The following is a 16,944-nucleotide window of genomic DNA, read 5'->3' as shown; positions in this document are numbered from 1 at the left end:
CCATGCGACATTTCATATTTTAGCCCCTAGGGAGCGCTGTAAGACAAGATTATCTCCCCTGGCCTGTTTACAGTAATTGTAAATTCTGGATTATAAACGAATTATTAATTCATTTTTGGAGAATAAACAGGCGATGGAATTACCACAAATATATATCAGTATATTTCCCTTTTTTTGTACACCACGTGTGGCTTACGATAGCCTGTGTGTTAAAACGCCATATAACACATTTTATATATATAGATATATATATATATATATATATATATATATATATATATATATATATATATAATATATATATATATATATATAGATATATATATATATATATATATATATATATATATATATGTATGTATATATATATATGTATATGTATATGTATATGTATATATATATATATATATATATATATATATATGTATAGTGCACCTGTTCATAACAATATTTTTTGTGATCTGTGTTGAAAAGTGTAATTATTAATACATTAACATAATAAGCAGCAATTAATTGCCATGGCAGATTAAGTTGGAGCTCACTTTAAATTCTAAAATACAATAATAATTATTATTTTAAAGGCTATGAAATTTAGTGGGGGAAAAAATACTCGAATTGTACTTGACACATTTTTAAAAGAGGTGCCTTGCCTTGCTCCCCATTCATACATGTTTTTTTGTCGTTTTTTTTTTTGTCATTTGTTTCTTTGTTTTGAGTTTCAAAGTACATCAGGATGGGAGGCATGTTAGTTGATAAAATATCTGTTTAATCTACTCAGCAAAATGTTGACCAAGATAATTGCATTTGCCATTTTGGGACCTTTTTTTTTCAGATTGCAAAATGAAGTATTTGATAGCTGAAGTGCATTTGTTAGCTATGACAGACACTTTGGAAACTGTGTTGTGTTTATTAGAAAAATGATAGACTGAAGGATTCTGGACTGTAGATTAGGATTGCCAGTTTGAAGCACCAATTCAAGCAAATTACAGTCAGGGTTGATTGAGAACTTCTTTCACATATTAATGTCACTCCAAGCAAGAAACTGCCTCCACTTCCAATTGCTAAACTGTTCAGGAATTACACACCGAATCTCTCTGGGCAGCTCTTAGGTGCAGTCATGTGAAAAAAAAGCACACCCTCTTTCCAATTTATTTTAATGTATTAAGATGTAACTTTAAAAACATCTGGTCTTTACTAAGATCTAAAATGAGGTAAATACAACCTCGGGTAAACAACAACAAATGAACTATTGCACCTTGTCACTGTTTATTTAACAAAAACTAATCCAAAGTGGAGAAGCAGTGTGAATACATTCTACAACTTGTAGAACCACCTGCAGCAACAATAACTTGAAGTATTCATTTTCTGTATGAATTTTGGCCTGCTCTCATTTACAACATTGCTTCAGTTAATTCATTCTATTGAAGTTTGTGGGTATACAGGACTGGACTTTGACTGGACCACTGCAGTATCTTTTCAGCCATTCTGTTGTAGATTTGCTGCTGTGCTTGGGATCGTTGTTCTGTTGCTGTCAGAGAGATGGTCTCACATTTGACTCTAAAATACTTCAATATACAGAGGGGTTCATGGTTAGCTCTGTGGCTGCAAAACAAGCTGAAATCATCACCCCTCCACCACCATGCTTGACAGTTGGTATGAGGTGTTTGTGCTGGCCTGCTGTGATTTGTTTTCATCATACTGGGTGCTGTGCATTATGGCCAAACATCTCCACTTTGGTCTCATCCATCAAAAGGACATTGTTTCAGAAGTCTTATGGTTTGTTCAGATGCATGTTTGCAAACCTGTTCTTTTTAGAGAAGGGGTTTTCTCCTCTCAAACCTACCAAACAAACCATACTTGTTCAGTTGTTTTTCTAATTGCACTGTTGTGAACTTTAAAATTTAACATGCTAACTGAGGCCTGAAGAGTCTGAAATGTAGCTCTGGGTATTTTGCAGTTTCTCTGAGCATTGCACGGTCTGACCTTGGGATCAATTTGCTGGGACGTCCACACGTGTCTTGTTTTTTTCTTCTGAATAATCTCTCTCACTGTAGAAGGATGGAGTTCAGATTTTGTGGAAATGGTCTTATAACCCTTCTCACCTTGATGGGCAGCAGCAATAATTGCTCCTCTACGATCATTGCCGATCTCTTCCTTCCTTGGCATTGTGTTAACACACACATCAATGCTCCATACCAGCAAACTGACAAAACTTCTGCTGTTATAGAGGTGATCACATTTGCTGATGACCAATTAACCAAGTTCAATTGATTAGCAGCTCCCTGGTTGCTACTTTCCCTCTTAATTCTTATAGAAGCTGTAAGGGTGTACTTAAGTTTTCAAAAGTTTCTTCTGCATTTTGGCTTTATTTATTAATTAAATAATGACATTGTAATATGTCATGTTTTGTCATGATTTTTTAAAATTATGTCCTCATACATAAAATCTTAGAATCTAAAAATTCACCGATTATTTGGTATTTTTAATGATCACGATAAAAAAACAAAAACAATAAACACACAACCAATGATTTTATTTTTTATTCAAAAAAAAAAATCCATACAAGATAAAACTACAACTATCATTAAGTCTTCTGCGTGCATGTGTGTGTATGTGTTTGTGTGTGTGTGTGTGTGTGTACCTGTGAATAAAGAGAAACAATCATATTGAGAGAGACACCAGCAACTGTAAACAAATGATCTATTCATTTTCCTCAGGTGTGTAAAGGAAAACATTTGGTCCTTTGATCAGGCACCTTTTGCATTGTAAGGGGACCTAGAGGGATTGTTAGTGTGGTAAGAGCATGGTTACAGCATCTTCACATTTACAATCCTCAAGTAACCTTTTGCCATTTCAACCTACAATTAATTTACACATTTACATCTACATTTGCCTATACAATTACATTATATTCGGATGAATCTTTTATACAAAGAAACTACTATGTATTGTTTTTGTCATATATATTGAATTAGTTCAAATGTAAAGCTAAACTAAAAGACTGAAATAAAAGCTGTTAGATCTCTATTAAATCAAAGGAAATAAGTATAAATTTAACTTTCTAAAGCAAGCTGAATTCAGAAAAGATAATTGTAATATTTTCTAGTGAAATATGACAATTTTACATCAAACCTACTATTTAACTAATTTCTTGTAACAAATATTTCACACCAAGCAGATTTGCTTCTGCTAATTATTTTTTATTATTAATATCTTTCTATTGAAACAGCACTGTGTTGTGTTGGTTGCTGTTAAACTGTTGAGAAATTTGGAAAATGGTCTTTTTTTGGTAAAAATCTAATGAACTAAAGTTCTAATCTGCAGCAAAGCAGATTTAAAGGGGAAAAGCATAGCTGAGTAGTTTTGGTATGTCACTATTTGTGATTGTAGTGACTGGTTTAAGGAGTTGGTTTGTAAAAAAAAAAAATGCATTCTTAGAGTTTTGTTTGCTTGGCAGCACATACTGCTTTGGACAAATAAGGGAGGATCCATGTGTGACTTATAGTAGATCATATCATTCATTTGGCTGAAATCTGTACAATGATAATTAAAAAAAATAAAGCCATAAATGACTGCACAGAAGTTTGTAATAGCCCTTTTTCCTCCAAATAATTTGAAAGAAGTTGGCCACTCAGTCCATGTGCATATGATGTCAGTCTCTAGATAGATTTTTACTACCATTTCACATACATTTCTCATAAATGAAACCACTAAAAAAAAAAAAAAAAAAAATTAAAGCCAGAAAATATGTGTGCAAGTACGGGGCTGCTTCACTGTGGCTTTAAGATTTACAGCAATACTGGCCTCTAGTGGGTAAGGTTAGTCATCACAGTTCTGGGGCAAGTTGGATAACATGCACACCACGGACCACTGGGCTCTGTTTTTCATTCTTAATAGCAAACAGCTGCCACCCTATGGCATTGCATAAAGTACTGTTAGAAATAGCACAAAGCTACTAATCACTTCAAGTCTGTGGAGTGTGAGGGAAGCCTCACACATTAGTGAAACTCACTTGGCTGAAATATATTCTAGCTGTAAATCATTTTAATCATACAATCTCATGAGATGAAAACTTTAAAATTCAAAAAGACTTTGAGAGTTGAAAATGTGGTTCAAAGCAGCTCAGTAAATTCAATCCTGCCCCTACATCTTGGTCTCGCTGTTGACAGGGTGCTCGTTCTCATACTCATTCTCCTGACCAATGAGCTGGTATGGCTTCTTGTCTGCCTCCTCCACTACAGCGTTGCCCACCTCAGCGTCTTTGGTCTGCAACTCATGGCGAGACAGGTGTTCCACTATGCCTGCACCAATGGAGTCTCCAAGTACATTAGTGGTGGTGCGCAACCGGTCCCTGAGGAAAAACAGGTGAGGACAGGAGGATGAAACAAGAGAGTACAAACCAAAGCAAGACATGACAAAATATGCAAAGCTTAATAAAAATAAACTGAATATGTCTCAAATTCAAGCCACATGATGTGTTTATAAAAAATATTACTATAAAACTGAAAGCCAAATTTTTTAGGCTGTTTGCACACCACACAAATGCAGCCAGTAGATTTAAAAAAAATTTTTTGTGTGTGTGTGTGGGGGGGGTTTCCACATGAGATGGTTGTGGATTGAATCAAAACCAGATGGATCAAGGAACATGGAATGTGAAGGGAGCATTTCTGGAAGCTGGGCTGTTATCCTCCTCCAATCAAGAGTGTGAGGCATAACAGAAATTTCTGCTGGGTCAAAATTGATTGAATTCATACTACAGTGCAGCACTACATTTTATTTCCTTAAGATTAAATCCTCCTTGTTCCTCCCTAAAACTAGACTATTTCCAGTTTGTACAGTGAGTGATGCAGCTTCACAACTACTTTGTGAAAAAGCCTGGCTTAGGCTTCTTTTGTATGGATTGCACAAAACAACTGAGTTTTTCTTTTCTTTTAGCAATATATAACCAATACTTACAGGAACCAGTCAACGGCAATGATCAGTGAGATGTCATCTGTGGGAAGGCCTACAGATGTTAGCACTATAATCATGGTAACCAGTCCTGCTTGAGGGATTCCAGCTGCTCCAATACTGGCTGCCGTAGCTGTGATACTGAAATAAATAAACGCAGATGCAGAGAATTACCTGAAAATTTTGTTTCTGTCCCCATAATGACCTCTTAGTCATTCCTTGGTAATAGCACTGAGGAGGGTCACTTAAATTTATATGCTTAGCTGCAGTACTACTTTGCACCCATCCCTGTGCAAATAGCCAGGCTAGCCGCTAAGAAATACCATGCATAAATGAAAATGTAATAGAAATACTAGCCATAGGAAAATTATTGCTTGTTACATAAATGTCTAAGGGGCACAATCTGGGATGGTAGTGCAGCACACAGCACATACCTGATGGTGAGAATCTGTCCAAAGTTAAGTTGATAATCATTGACCTGAGCGATAAAGATGGCTGCCAAGGCTTCATACAGAGCAGTGCCGTCCATGTTTATGGTGGCACCGACAGGGAGCACAAAGCGGGTTACACGTTTGTCCACCTTGTTGTTCTCCTCCAGGCATTTGAAAGTGATTGGCAATGTGGCAGAGCTGAGAGAGGACAGAGAGAGAGAGACTGAGGTGAGCATTAAGTGCTTATCAACACTTCTCATCTGCTACTATTAATTCTGTCATAGTTGCATTTTTTTTAATTAATGCTGATTGATATGATAATAAAAGTTACTGAGCTTTATTTTCAACTGGTCTGGGACCAGCATGGCCACTGGTATCGTGCATTTTTATATATTTAGTCAATCTTTAGTTAAAGAGTGCAGAGCACTTAGGAGCAGATCATTTTAAAACTTCTTGTATTTCTGTGATTTCTTGTTTTTTAAACTTGACTCAATCACATACCTGGAGGATGTTCCTAGAGCAGTGATGAGTGCCTGCAACAGCCCACCAATGAACACAAAGGGGTTCTTCCTGGTGATGACGAAGTAGAGGGTGGGCAGGACAAAAATGGCATGGACGAGCAGGCCACAAATGACTGTAATTGTATACATGCCCAGCTGGCCACCCATGGCTGAAATGTCATCCATTTCCACAATCTTACCAGCAATCAGGAACAAAATACCAATAGGGGCATACCTGAGGATAGATGGGTGTTATAATTTGTAAGTGAAACATTTCATTCACCCATCTTATAAATATCCTTCCTGCTACTTACCACATTATTATGGCAACCAGCCTCATGATGGCCTCATTGAGGCAGTCAAAGAAATCCTTTAGAGGTTGTCCCTGTTCTCTCATGTTCCCGATAATGAGACCAAAGCATATAGAGAACACCACCAGCCCAAGTGCATTGATTCCATTTACTGATCCTGGCACAGGGATCATCTCCTCCCGAGTTATTTCCTGGCTACCATTTGGTGCAAATAATGTGTCGTTTACTGTCATCGTCACATGGACTATTCTCTTGGCGTATTGTGTCTTGAACTGGAGCATACAAAAGGAAGAAGAAAGCTCTCAAATAGTGACTGGAAGTAGCTTCTAAATATCTGGAAAAAGTAATTAAAAGTGATTAAGTTATTAAAGAGAATGATTAAATTATTATAAATTACTGTGAAAGGGATGTGTAATATGTAATTTAAAAATGAGCACTTTCAGAATACAGTTGGTTAAGGTTTCCACCTCTGTATGGCATCAGCGTGATATGGAAGTCCAGGATTTCACTGGAATAACATGTCAGATGATGCAGATGTAAAGTATAAAATATAGATAAATTTGCTGTAGACAGGCTTCATAAAATGTAGACAAAATATTAGCAAATGTAAGTCACCCAGTTCTGAAGTTTACCTCCACCACTAGTCTTTCACATGCCCTTCTAGGTTTACTTTTCCTTTCAGATAAAGGAACACAGACGGGACATCTGTCTGATCCTTCAGACCTCCCAAATAGAAGATGCCAGAGCAGAGGTTCTATGGTCAGATCAGTAGATTGACCTTTGTAGATCTTGCTAAAACAGCAAGACCTAACCAAATACAGGGAACTACTCAAAAAAAAAAAAAAAAAAAAACCTTCGCAGATGGCACACAAAATTTTCACAATCCCTAAATGTAAGTCTGTGTCCCTAAATTGTCTTCAAATATGGAAGTAAAATGACATTACAAGACAGGACAGAACAAGGCAAGACAAGAGCTTGGCTGGGTGATGTGCTGGCACTAAAGAATGATTTAATCATTAGGGTTCCATGAGAATAAAAAAAAAAAATCACTGTGTAAAAAACTTCTTACAATCTCCACCTTGGCAGAGACTGAGATAAACAACATATGTCTGATGTGTTTTTATGAGGATGCCGAAGTAGGAGTTAATTATTGAATTTTACTCCTCTGTTAATTTCAACGACAAAGGTCAGAATGACAGCGGCAATGTGAAGAGAATTTCTAACTGGGAAGTTTTAAACAATGCTAACACGGCCCCCTGGTACAGATGTGAGGCATCTGCGTGAGACAATAAAAGAACATTTTAAGACAGTGTCGAGGAAAAAAGGGAAGATGTGGAGGGAGAGTTACCTGTTTGGTGCAAGCCTCCACAAGGTTAGGTGGAAACATGTTCCTGCAAAACACAACAAAATCAGTATATAAATTAGATTTAAGAAATTGCAAACTGCAAATGCACATCAGTTAAAAAAATATATCAAAAATGCATATTAAGGCCATTGTGTGATTGTGCATTTTGCAGCATTCAAAGGTAACACAACTTAAAAATCCTTCTCCCAGGCTGAACACCTCCATCTCAGTGACCTATATCAAAAGGGCAGTTAGTAAGGGACTATGAATTTTCATTTTTGCTGATTCAATCGTTGTACTGGAGTGATCTTGTGAGAATGTTTGTTTGGTCAGAATGCATAAAAGTATACCTGATAAGATCCAGAAAGGCATCAGCAGCGCTGACCTGCTCTATCTGCTGCTGCTTGGAGAACTCATCCTTTGATCCTTTCCCAGGGTGAATAATGAGCACCATGACAATACCGATGAAAACAGCAATGACGGTTGTAACGGTGTAATAGACCACTGCTCTCATACCCATTTTACCAGAAGCACGGCTGTCCAGAGCAGCAATACCTGTGAAGGGATAAATCATAAACATATGACTGTAGTTTTACCAATAAATCCACCAATAAATGCAATCTCAGGCTACTAATAATTCCAGGAACACAGACAGACTCATGCTGTAATCTCTCCTTCATGTAAATTAGTCACTGCAGAGTTCATGAATGTAATATTTCATTATTTCTTTCACTGCTCACTTCATTTCAGTCACAGGTTTCTTACTAAATACACACCAGCTTTTCAGTGAGACAAATAATAACAAAAAATAATTGTTGTCTATATATAGTAGCATAGAAAGAATGAGACGATATTATAAATAGAATGAATCAATATCACAGTGAAGTCTATAATAATAGAGCATGTTCCTGTTTTTGTGGTTGCTTCTATAAAAAGGGTAATGCAGTAATGATGCCCAAAGAAGTTGAAGCTTTCATTGATGTATCACAAAACTCCATCCCTGTGAGCATACGGTTAGCTTGGGAAAAGGGGCTGTAATTATAGATCAAATGTCTCTATCAGGATCATCTGAATGACTATCTGTGCCAACAAAAAGCAGCAAGAAACACAATCTGACTGACCTTTGCTGGTGAAAAAACAACACCTAATGCACACTGCCCAGGAGAAAATATATTACACAAGACTGCACATACTTTAAATGCATGTAGTATACTACAAATCATAAGTTGGGGATAAACTAGAGTTGGCATCATTTGGTGAACGGTCTTTATCACTGACAAGTTCTACATGTCCTGACTGCCATTAGTTTGGTGTGTACACAGTGTGCTGAGATGTGGGTTGCAGATAAACAGTTTAACCGCAGCTAAATGTTTGTGTCACAGAGGGGAAAAAGAAGTATGAGGCAAATCAAACCAGTGCCAAGGCATAGAAAGCAGTTGAGAACACAATGTGACAACTTTTTGCTGAAAGAATGTGTTGAGGCAGGATTCACAACAAACAACTGAAGATCCAGTTACCAAAAAAGACTTTGCTTCCTGCTGTACAGTAAGTTAAGTCTAGTAAATTTTGCATTCCTGCACGGAAAGCTGAATACTGTGAAGTTACACAAAACCTACAACGTATCGAAAGGTATGTTTTATTGTTGTGAGTGAGCGTGTTTGGTTTTCATCTTCTTTTTTCCCCCATCTTCATTTTATAGAAGGTAGCAACCAGTGTAAAGGTGTAATACTGCCACCTACTATGCTGACATAACAACCAGATAGATACAGTATTATTTAAATGCAGTATTAGTTCTTCATTTTTATAGCTTATAGATTCCATGAAGCTTATATCAACACCAGTATATCATTACACTGACACTGAAGCTCTAATAAAAACAAAACAATTTTGAGCTTGCAAAAGAAACTAGTAAAAAAAAAAGGTTCTCAGAAAAGAATCGATTTTGTAGAAAAACTGAAGTCTAACAGCTGCTAGAAAGAATTTGTGAGAGAGTCACAGCGCCTGGAGGCTAAACTGTCCTCCACAGTTCTAATAGCATTAAACAGACTTTGTAGGGATAATGGTGGCAAAAAGAAATACAGCCATTCAGAGAGCTGGATTTAGAAACTGACAAGCTGCCTCAATAGGCGTGATAGTGGTGCCGTATTTTCAAAGTGTCAGGTCCTATTATGGCCATTATCTTTATTCAGAGCTGTGGAAGTAAAAGAAAGCTTTGTGTGATGGGAGATGTATGTGTTTCTTTTGCATGTGACACTTTGATATTGTGTAAACCATAGTGTGTGTGAGAGGACCTGTTTGAGATTCACTTGGAAGTGAAGGCACTTTGGTCTGTCCTCACTTGCTGACACACACTTGTAAGTTATTTTGAGGGCTAAGACTTGGTCATGGTATCAGGTTAGAACTGGGTATAGATCAGCGTTAGGTTAAAGGTTGCTCTCTGGCATTTAGTTGTGGTGGTTAAGGTTTACGGTAAGATGGCAGCAAATGGATTATGTCAGTTAGCATCCAGACAAAGAGCACAATTGTGTCTCTGTTTGTGTGGGTGGGTGTACCTACTACCCCTGCTCTGGCCCTCTCTGTTCCTCTTGTCTTAACTTGTCCAGACTTGGGCTTTTATCCAATTCTTTTTGATCCTCTTCCTTCCCTCCTTACCGTTCCCCTCTCTCATTCTCCTCTCCCAAATTCTTCACCTCCTTTCTCTGCCACCCCTCCATCACCGCCTCTTATTTCAGTATGCTCCCCAGTACACCTCCTCTGCTCTTCCTTCGCTCCAAACCCCCGTCTCGCCTCCCTCTGCCCATTTTTTTTTTTTTGGACACTGGTCTTATTGCTTCAGTCCTTTTTCATTGCCACCCTTTCCCTCCCAGTCAAGCCCCTTCTCTTGCTTTGCCCCATTCCCTTTCTGACAGCCCTGGGAAAACTTGTTGACTTAGTCAGCCCCACACATACACAATAATCTCCAGCCTGTTGTCCAGGCAACAGTGGACACAGCCTTACCAATTCCATCTTTTCAAAAGAATAATAGACTGAGGGAGGCCAAGGACAATGACGTTCTTTTTTCATATGGGGAATGTTCATCAAATACAAAAGTGGGCCTGCTTTGGGGAGAAAGTTGAAACACAGGACATGGCAATTCCAAGAGGTCAGCCCTAAACGCTAACTCCACAGTTCCAGCAGACTTCACCTGTGAGCCAAAGGTCAGTCAATACTTCTGCATATTAGTGGGTATAACTATAAGAGGTTAAATAACAGTGATCCTTTTTCTTTTCTTTTTTTTTTTATTACAGCTTCTCGGTGTGAAGCTTTCCTTAAAGAAAACAAATATGCTGAAAATCAGCTGGGGTGTGTGATCTTTTAGCACAGGAAATACTGGCTGTACCTTCCTAGAAAGGAAGATTTCATATTTAGATTTATGTCATTAAACTTGCAGTTTGGCTGATGAGGTCCTGTACATTTCAATGCCTCTTCATTTCTTCTAGTTAAAAGTCTTATCTGTGCACATGACAGTGCTCATCGTTTTTGTGTGTTTTTGATGATGTGCAGAGGAGGAAAATAATGCTGCAAAACCTTTTTATGAGACCAGCGTTGGTATTCTTGGACTTTATTTCAGTGTTTTCATTCACCAGATACTTGCGAAATTACACTTTCATCCTGACACACTTAAAAATAGATTTCATTCAAGCCCCACTTCAAGCTCTGATCTTCCTCTGTTTTTTTTTTTACTGCCTATGTCTCCCTTTCCTATCCAGCCCATTCTTGGCTATATAAATATTCTGTGGTGGAGTTGGCTCTCACATTGAAATGCCTGAGGACAATATGGATTGAGAGGTTAGTTTGAAGTGTGTTTGTATGAGGGAGCGAGCAAAGGAGTACATGTGAAAGAGAGCTACAGAGAGAGAGAAACTGAAGGAAATGTAATTTTGAAGAACATAGGCATTCTCTGCATTCTCTCTTTCTTATTCTGTCAGTAAAACACATGCACCCTTCTCTCATAATCCTTCATTTCTGATTCTCCTTCCTGTCTGTCCTCTTGCTGTCCATTGTTTTTTAATTTTTTTAGAGCTCCTATGTGTTTTCCAAATTCATGTGAGCTGCAGAAACAAAAGGCAGCCTTTCAGCAATTTCTGAACTGCTTCAAATAAAACAAAATGTTGTTCGAAATACTGTTGAAGTTTTTGACTTCACTTTTAGATGAGATCAATTCAGAGGCAAGTGCTTTTCAGCTAGGACCATCCGTCTACCCAGTATTAAGTGCGTGACAGGGCTGTATGTTTGCAGAAAATAAGCCATGGCTGTGCAGCTCCTATGCTCTACAATATGTTATTCTCAAAGTCATGATAAAGCACGTAAAGCAATCAGTCCTCTATAAATAGCGCTTAATGCAAATATATAAAGGCTGTGGCATGCAGGCATTAGTTGTCATGCAAAAGATGGAGATTCCAACGCAATCTTTTAACTGAGTTCTAAAAAAGCCTTGTAATGCAATAACAAAGTATTTGTAATAAAAAGTATGAATGAAGTGAAGTGAATTTTTTAAAAATTACATGTCAACAAATTATTGTTATACTGCATGTAATGCATTGGAATTTGCTTTCCATGTGCTAATATTAGGTTTATCTCTTCATGCAGATGAAGTGTACCATTGCATCGTGCGCTATTGTATTTGCAGAAATGCAGTGTTTCACTTTCTGTGGTTTTTGAAGCAAAAATTATAGTTTTTAATAACTTGCATTAGTTCATGACTTTGTTACAGAACAGTTCCCTTTGTTGAGTTCCACATGCTGTTGCTGTGGTCATGTGACATGATGTCAGAGGATGCTGATGTTACGCCCTGCTGAAGCACAAAGAAGGTTATTATCGGACAGCTGTCTATGTCATCCCTTCAGGAGACTGGCCCCTTCGATCCCCTCCAATCACTGCTCAGCGATTGGACATTAGGCCCTCCTATCTACATAACTCTATTTATTCTTTAACTTGTTACAAGTAGAAGCCGTAACTGTCCGTGTATGTCTGGCTTGGATTATAAACTTGAGAACTCTGTGTCATTTGTCTTTGTTTTTCAGTAACGCTTGGCCAAATTTATGTGAGCTGCAGAAACAAAAGGCAACCTTTCAGCAAATTCAGAATTGCTGCAAATAAAACTAAATGTATGTGCCTGCTGTGGACATGCTGTTGCAAGATTAGACCATTACTACACTGATCAAGCATGTGATTGAGTCTTTCTCTCTCGCTCTCTCATGAGGTCATCCTAACCACATCTACCATGGGGCCTAAAGAAACAAGTGCCATTGGGTGAACCAACAGCTAAACAGCTGCCTCACACTGCCACACATGAGGTACATTTTAGTCAGCAAGTCAAAAAACAGCAAATAACTTATCAGCTTTTTGCAAAGAAAACACAAGCTACATCTATATTCATAAAATCTTATATAAACAAAGTCAGGCCCCCTCTTTTATATGTGAAAACTGATGTTTTGCTGCACAGCCAGTACAGGATAGCAGGGTCTCAGTATCACAGTACACAAGATACCATGTTGCAGAGTGTGAAGAAAGCTGTGGAGACATGCTGAGCAGGCACTCAGGATTACTGTTGTAAATGTGTGGCTGAGACAAAATGTAGTGCTGTGTATTTATGATATTAGGAGTAAAGCGCTGTGTGTTATTATCTATTTGATGTAAATTTAGAACCGAACACGGTCACAGGCAGCACCCATACATTTTTGAGAGGTATGTTTAAACCAGAAATAGTCAGTGACTACAATTTACCTACTGTAATAATATATTAAAAACAAGTGGCCTTGGGTGTGTACAGCATAGTCAGCTGTGTTTAACTTTATGATGCAATTACTGATGCAGTTAGTAAACCATTTCTATTTGATAGGTTTGAGACATTAGTTTATAAATGACTAGTCTAAGTCATTATCATGACTTAAAGTAACCCTAAGCCTAACCTTTTTTTTTTTTTTGTCACCTGATTGACAAAATGTTGGAGAACAATTTTCAAAAATCTAATAGCACAGAGTTAGGGTTAGGTTTATGCACTCACAGGGTTAAGTGACTGAAACAAGAATAAAACATACTACTGACGGTGAGTATATATTATTGTAAATCGGTATTTTTCATTGAGATGCAAATGTAGCTCTTGGTGTCCTGATGGCACTAAAATGTTTTGATACCCATACCTGTAATGAGACTGGAAACCAGCAGGGGCAGCACTAGCATCTGAAGCATTCTCATCAGCAGTTCTCCAGGAAAAGAGAAGAATTTAATGTCCCGGTAAGACATGTTATATGGCCGCAGGGCAAATCCCAGGATTATACCTGCAGTTTGGATCAGAAGCACAAGCAAAGTAGAAATTCAATTTGACCATTTTAAATTTCCATGTCAACATCATCTTAATAATCTTAATTCATCATCATCTTAATTCATCATCCAGATTAAACACCAAGAGATGAATAAATATATCATTACTATGTGTTAAAATTAATAGTAGGCTATAACAATACCTCCCAAAAGAGGTAGAGCTATAGTGTTAAAAGTGAATGTATATAGTACACACTAACAACTGCTTGTTTTTGGACAGGGCTGAATTGAAGTGGTGCCTTTAAGAGGCTGCAGAATTCTCCAGTGATTTTGCAATGCCTGCCACTCCTGCTTTAATTCATTTTTTTAATTAGATTTTCTTGTTAAAATGTGTGTGTTTTTGTCTTCTGTGTCAGTGAAATCTGTTTGTTCACTCCAGCAGTAATCCGCCAATAAGCCCAGGTGGCTGACCCTGCAGCCTGAACTGAAGAATATCCAGAGTTTAATAATCAATCAAATGTGTTTGTCAAGGCATGGTGTAATTCTAGCAGGGCTGCAGATGTCCAGGCAGCGGGCGGGCCTAGCTTACTTCCTACTGGGTAAGAGTCAGAGGTTAGAGCACAGACCTGACCTTTGGCTTGATGCCAAAGGTCAGTTAAAGGGTCAGTTAAAGGCCAGTTGCTAGTTCCTGCTATTCTTTCATTGGCAGAGTTTGTTTTTATTCTCTCTCCTTTTTCAGTACAACATGAAGCTATTGGTCACACCAGATTGATGAATTATTGGGGTGATGCATAAAATGTGCCGCACTCTTCTTTACAAGTTTGAAGAGAGGAGGGGTATGTAGTGACAGAGAAGAAAGGTGCAAAGAGTACTCCAGTAATCTCGTAGTTTTACATTAACTTATTTATCCTTTAACTAAAAAGTGCCTGAAGTTAAAATACATTCCCCCTCAAAACGTTTTCCACTTACCAATAACAACTGCAGCAATGGTGAGGATCACAAAGGCATTTCTAATAAAAAATCCCTTCACATCATCTTTTGTGATGTTCTCCACTCTCTTCTTAGCTATCAGTGATCGGGACTGGATCCTCGCCCGGATTTGGTGGAGACCCCCAGCCTTCTGCGGGTTCTCGTTGTTGCTTTGAGTCATAGCTACAAATGAACTCTTTAGCTTGGTTCTGACTGTGGGAAATCTTGAACTCCACCCGACTGTCACCTTAAAGGTGTGAATGAGTCACTTGCTCCGTTGCTCTTCACTGTCACACCTTTCCTTTGAATTATGAGTTGCCTGGTGGAGAGGGGATGAAAATATTTTAAAAGCTACACCAAAAAGAAACCTATGACGATTAGACAATCATGCATTTACTTCAGTCAGATAATAGAGGTCTGTGACTTTACCATACTTTGAGTTAAAACCACTACAGCATATATACAACATACATTTAAGTGACATTAAAAAAATCATTAATATCTTATTACAACCTCTGACAGATGACAGTAATAATTACGCAGCAGCATCCCACAAAAAAAAACATTTTAACCCTTCTGTAAAAACATGCTTTCTTATGAGTGACAAGTCCATGTGCTGCAATGTGCAAACTTCCTCTTATGCACGCTCTAACTACAGCACATGTGTGCAGTTTCCCACACATGCACACACACACACATACACAAATGCCTCTGGTCAGATGGTTAAATGCATCTGCAGACACATCAAACAATAAAATACTAAAAGTAGAAGCTGTTTCTGTACCTTTACACTCAAGTGAATACTTCCTTTGGAGTAAAGTCTCAGTTTTTCAGGGGAAAGTTCTGTCTTAAAGCTTGATCAGTGGGATGCAGACAGAGAAGCTCTTTGGCTTTCAGCTGGCTGACGTGAACAACCAGCAATGAAGAGAAACAGGGGAGAAAAAGGAGAGGGGAGGAGAAAGGAAAGGAAAGGAGGGAGGAGTGGTGGAACTGAGGGAATGAAAGAGCCAGTGAGAGAATGGAGGCGGTGCTATAGTAGAAGAAAAACTAGCTAGTCACTCATATAGTGAAAAAAAAATGAAGTTAGGTAAAGGAGGGTGCTTTCAGTTGAGGGGAGCTTGAGGAATAATGAGCTTTCCAAGCAGGAAACAGAGAAAGAACCTTCTTGTTTCCTTCTGTCTCTGTCAGCCTCTCATTCACATGGTTTTTCACGCTTGATAAGTTCAGCCTGATTGGAGATTCCTGTGGCGAATGAGTCAACAGAGAAATAAAAGTGCCCCATCCATCAAACACTGTGGAAGTGGATTACCTATTCACACATTTCTTATTGGCACATTTCCAATAGACACAATAGTCAGTCTTTCTCTCTGTCTCTTTTTTTTTTTCTGTGTTTTCTACATTGCGCATTTTTTCATAGAATACAAAGTCCACTTGGCTGCCTTTTCTTTATGAAAACGTGAAGTTTCTAGTTTGTTAAGGTAAAAAAAGAGAAGGTAAATATTTACCAAGTGGCAGTCGCACAAGTGGAGCTCAACTTCAAGTTATTAAAGAAACAGTCTGCAAATAGTGTTTTTATAAATGAGCTGACTGCAGTGCTACTGTTACGTAAACCTAAGATTTACCACAGGAGACACAGTGGTTTGAGAGTAATGACGTGAACTTTACTTTGGCAGTGAAATTTAGGAATTTAGAGTCCAGTTTGTGCTGTGTATCTATGAAAATGTGTGTCAGTGTGTCCCTTCTGGCTCACAGTGAGGAAATCCATGCATGTTTTGAAATGTTTCGGCCGTCACTCCACACAAACACACTCACCCACTGCACCGCATTCGTCATGTGACCTTGGTGAAATTGTATCATGTCTGCCACTTTGTTTGTTCCCAGATATCATGATACGTGCAATTGAATTTGCAGCCTTGAATCTAAGGCAGAAGTCACTCAATGTGGTCATGAAAAACATTTCCCTTGCCAAGCATTCATCCAGATGGTCTGGATTTTTTTTTTTAACATTTGGTTGGAGTAATTCAACACCAAATTCAGCACTCAGATATTTCATACAGTGAACCAGACTAGGCCCCTTTTTGTATAAATTCTTTAATATAAGAAAGTCCTTATTTGAAATATCTGTGCATTATTAC

The 16,944-nt window shown here is 38.0% G+C and overlaps 1 protein-coding gene across 1 annotated transcript; it reads right to left on the bottom strand.

Annotated features, from left to right (window-relative positions):
* Positions 1–2,560: 2,560 nt before the first annotated feature.
* slc1a3a (solute carrier family 1 member 3a) lies at positions 2,561–15,740 on the bottom strand. The gene is made up of 10 exons (XM_030737499.1): positions 15,594–15,740; positions 14,810–15,128; positions 13,720–13,857; positions 7,888–8,092; positions 7,541–7,583; positions 6,196–6,464; positions 5,883–6,116; positions 5,385–5,579; positions 4,957–5,091; positions 2,561–4,351 (listed from the first exon to the last, which is right to left on the bottom strand). Exons 2-10 carry the CDS (start codon positions 14,988–14,990, stop codon positions 4,144–4,146), a joined length of 1,608 nt encoding a protein of 535 aa, XP_030593359.1. The 5' UTR covers positions 14,991–15,128; positions 15,594–15,740; the 3' UTR covers positions 2,561–4,143.
* Positions 15,741–16,944: the final 1,204 nt, after the last annotated feature.

Source organism: Archocentrus centrarchus, chromosome 9 (genome assembly GCF_007364275.1).
Source record: "Archocentrus centrarchus isolate MPI-CPG fArcCen1 chromosome 9, fArcCen1, whole genome shotgun sequence".
Taxonomy (NCBI): Eukaryota; Metazoa; Chordata; class Actinopteri; order Cichliformes; family Cichlidae; genus Archocentrus; species Archocentrus centrarchus.
This window is presented reverse-complemented; position numbering and strand designations above follow the sequence as displayed.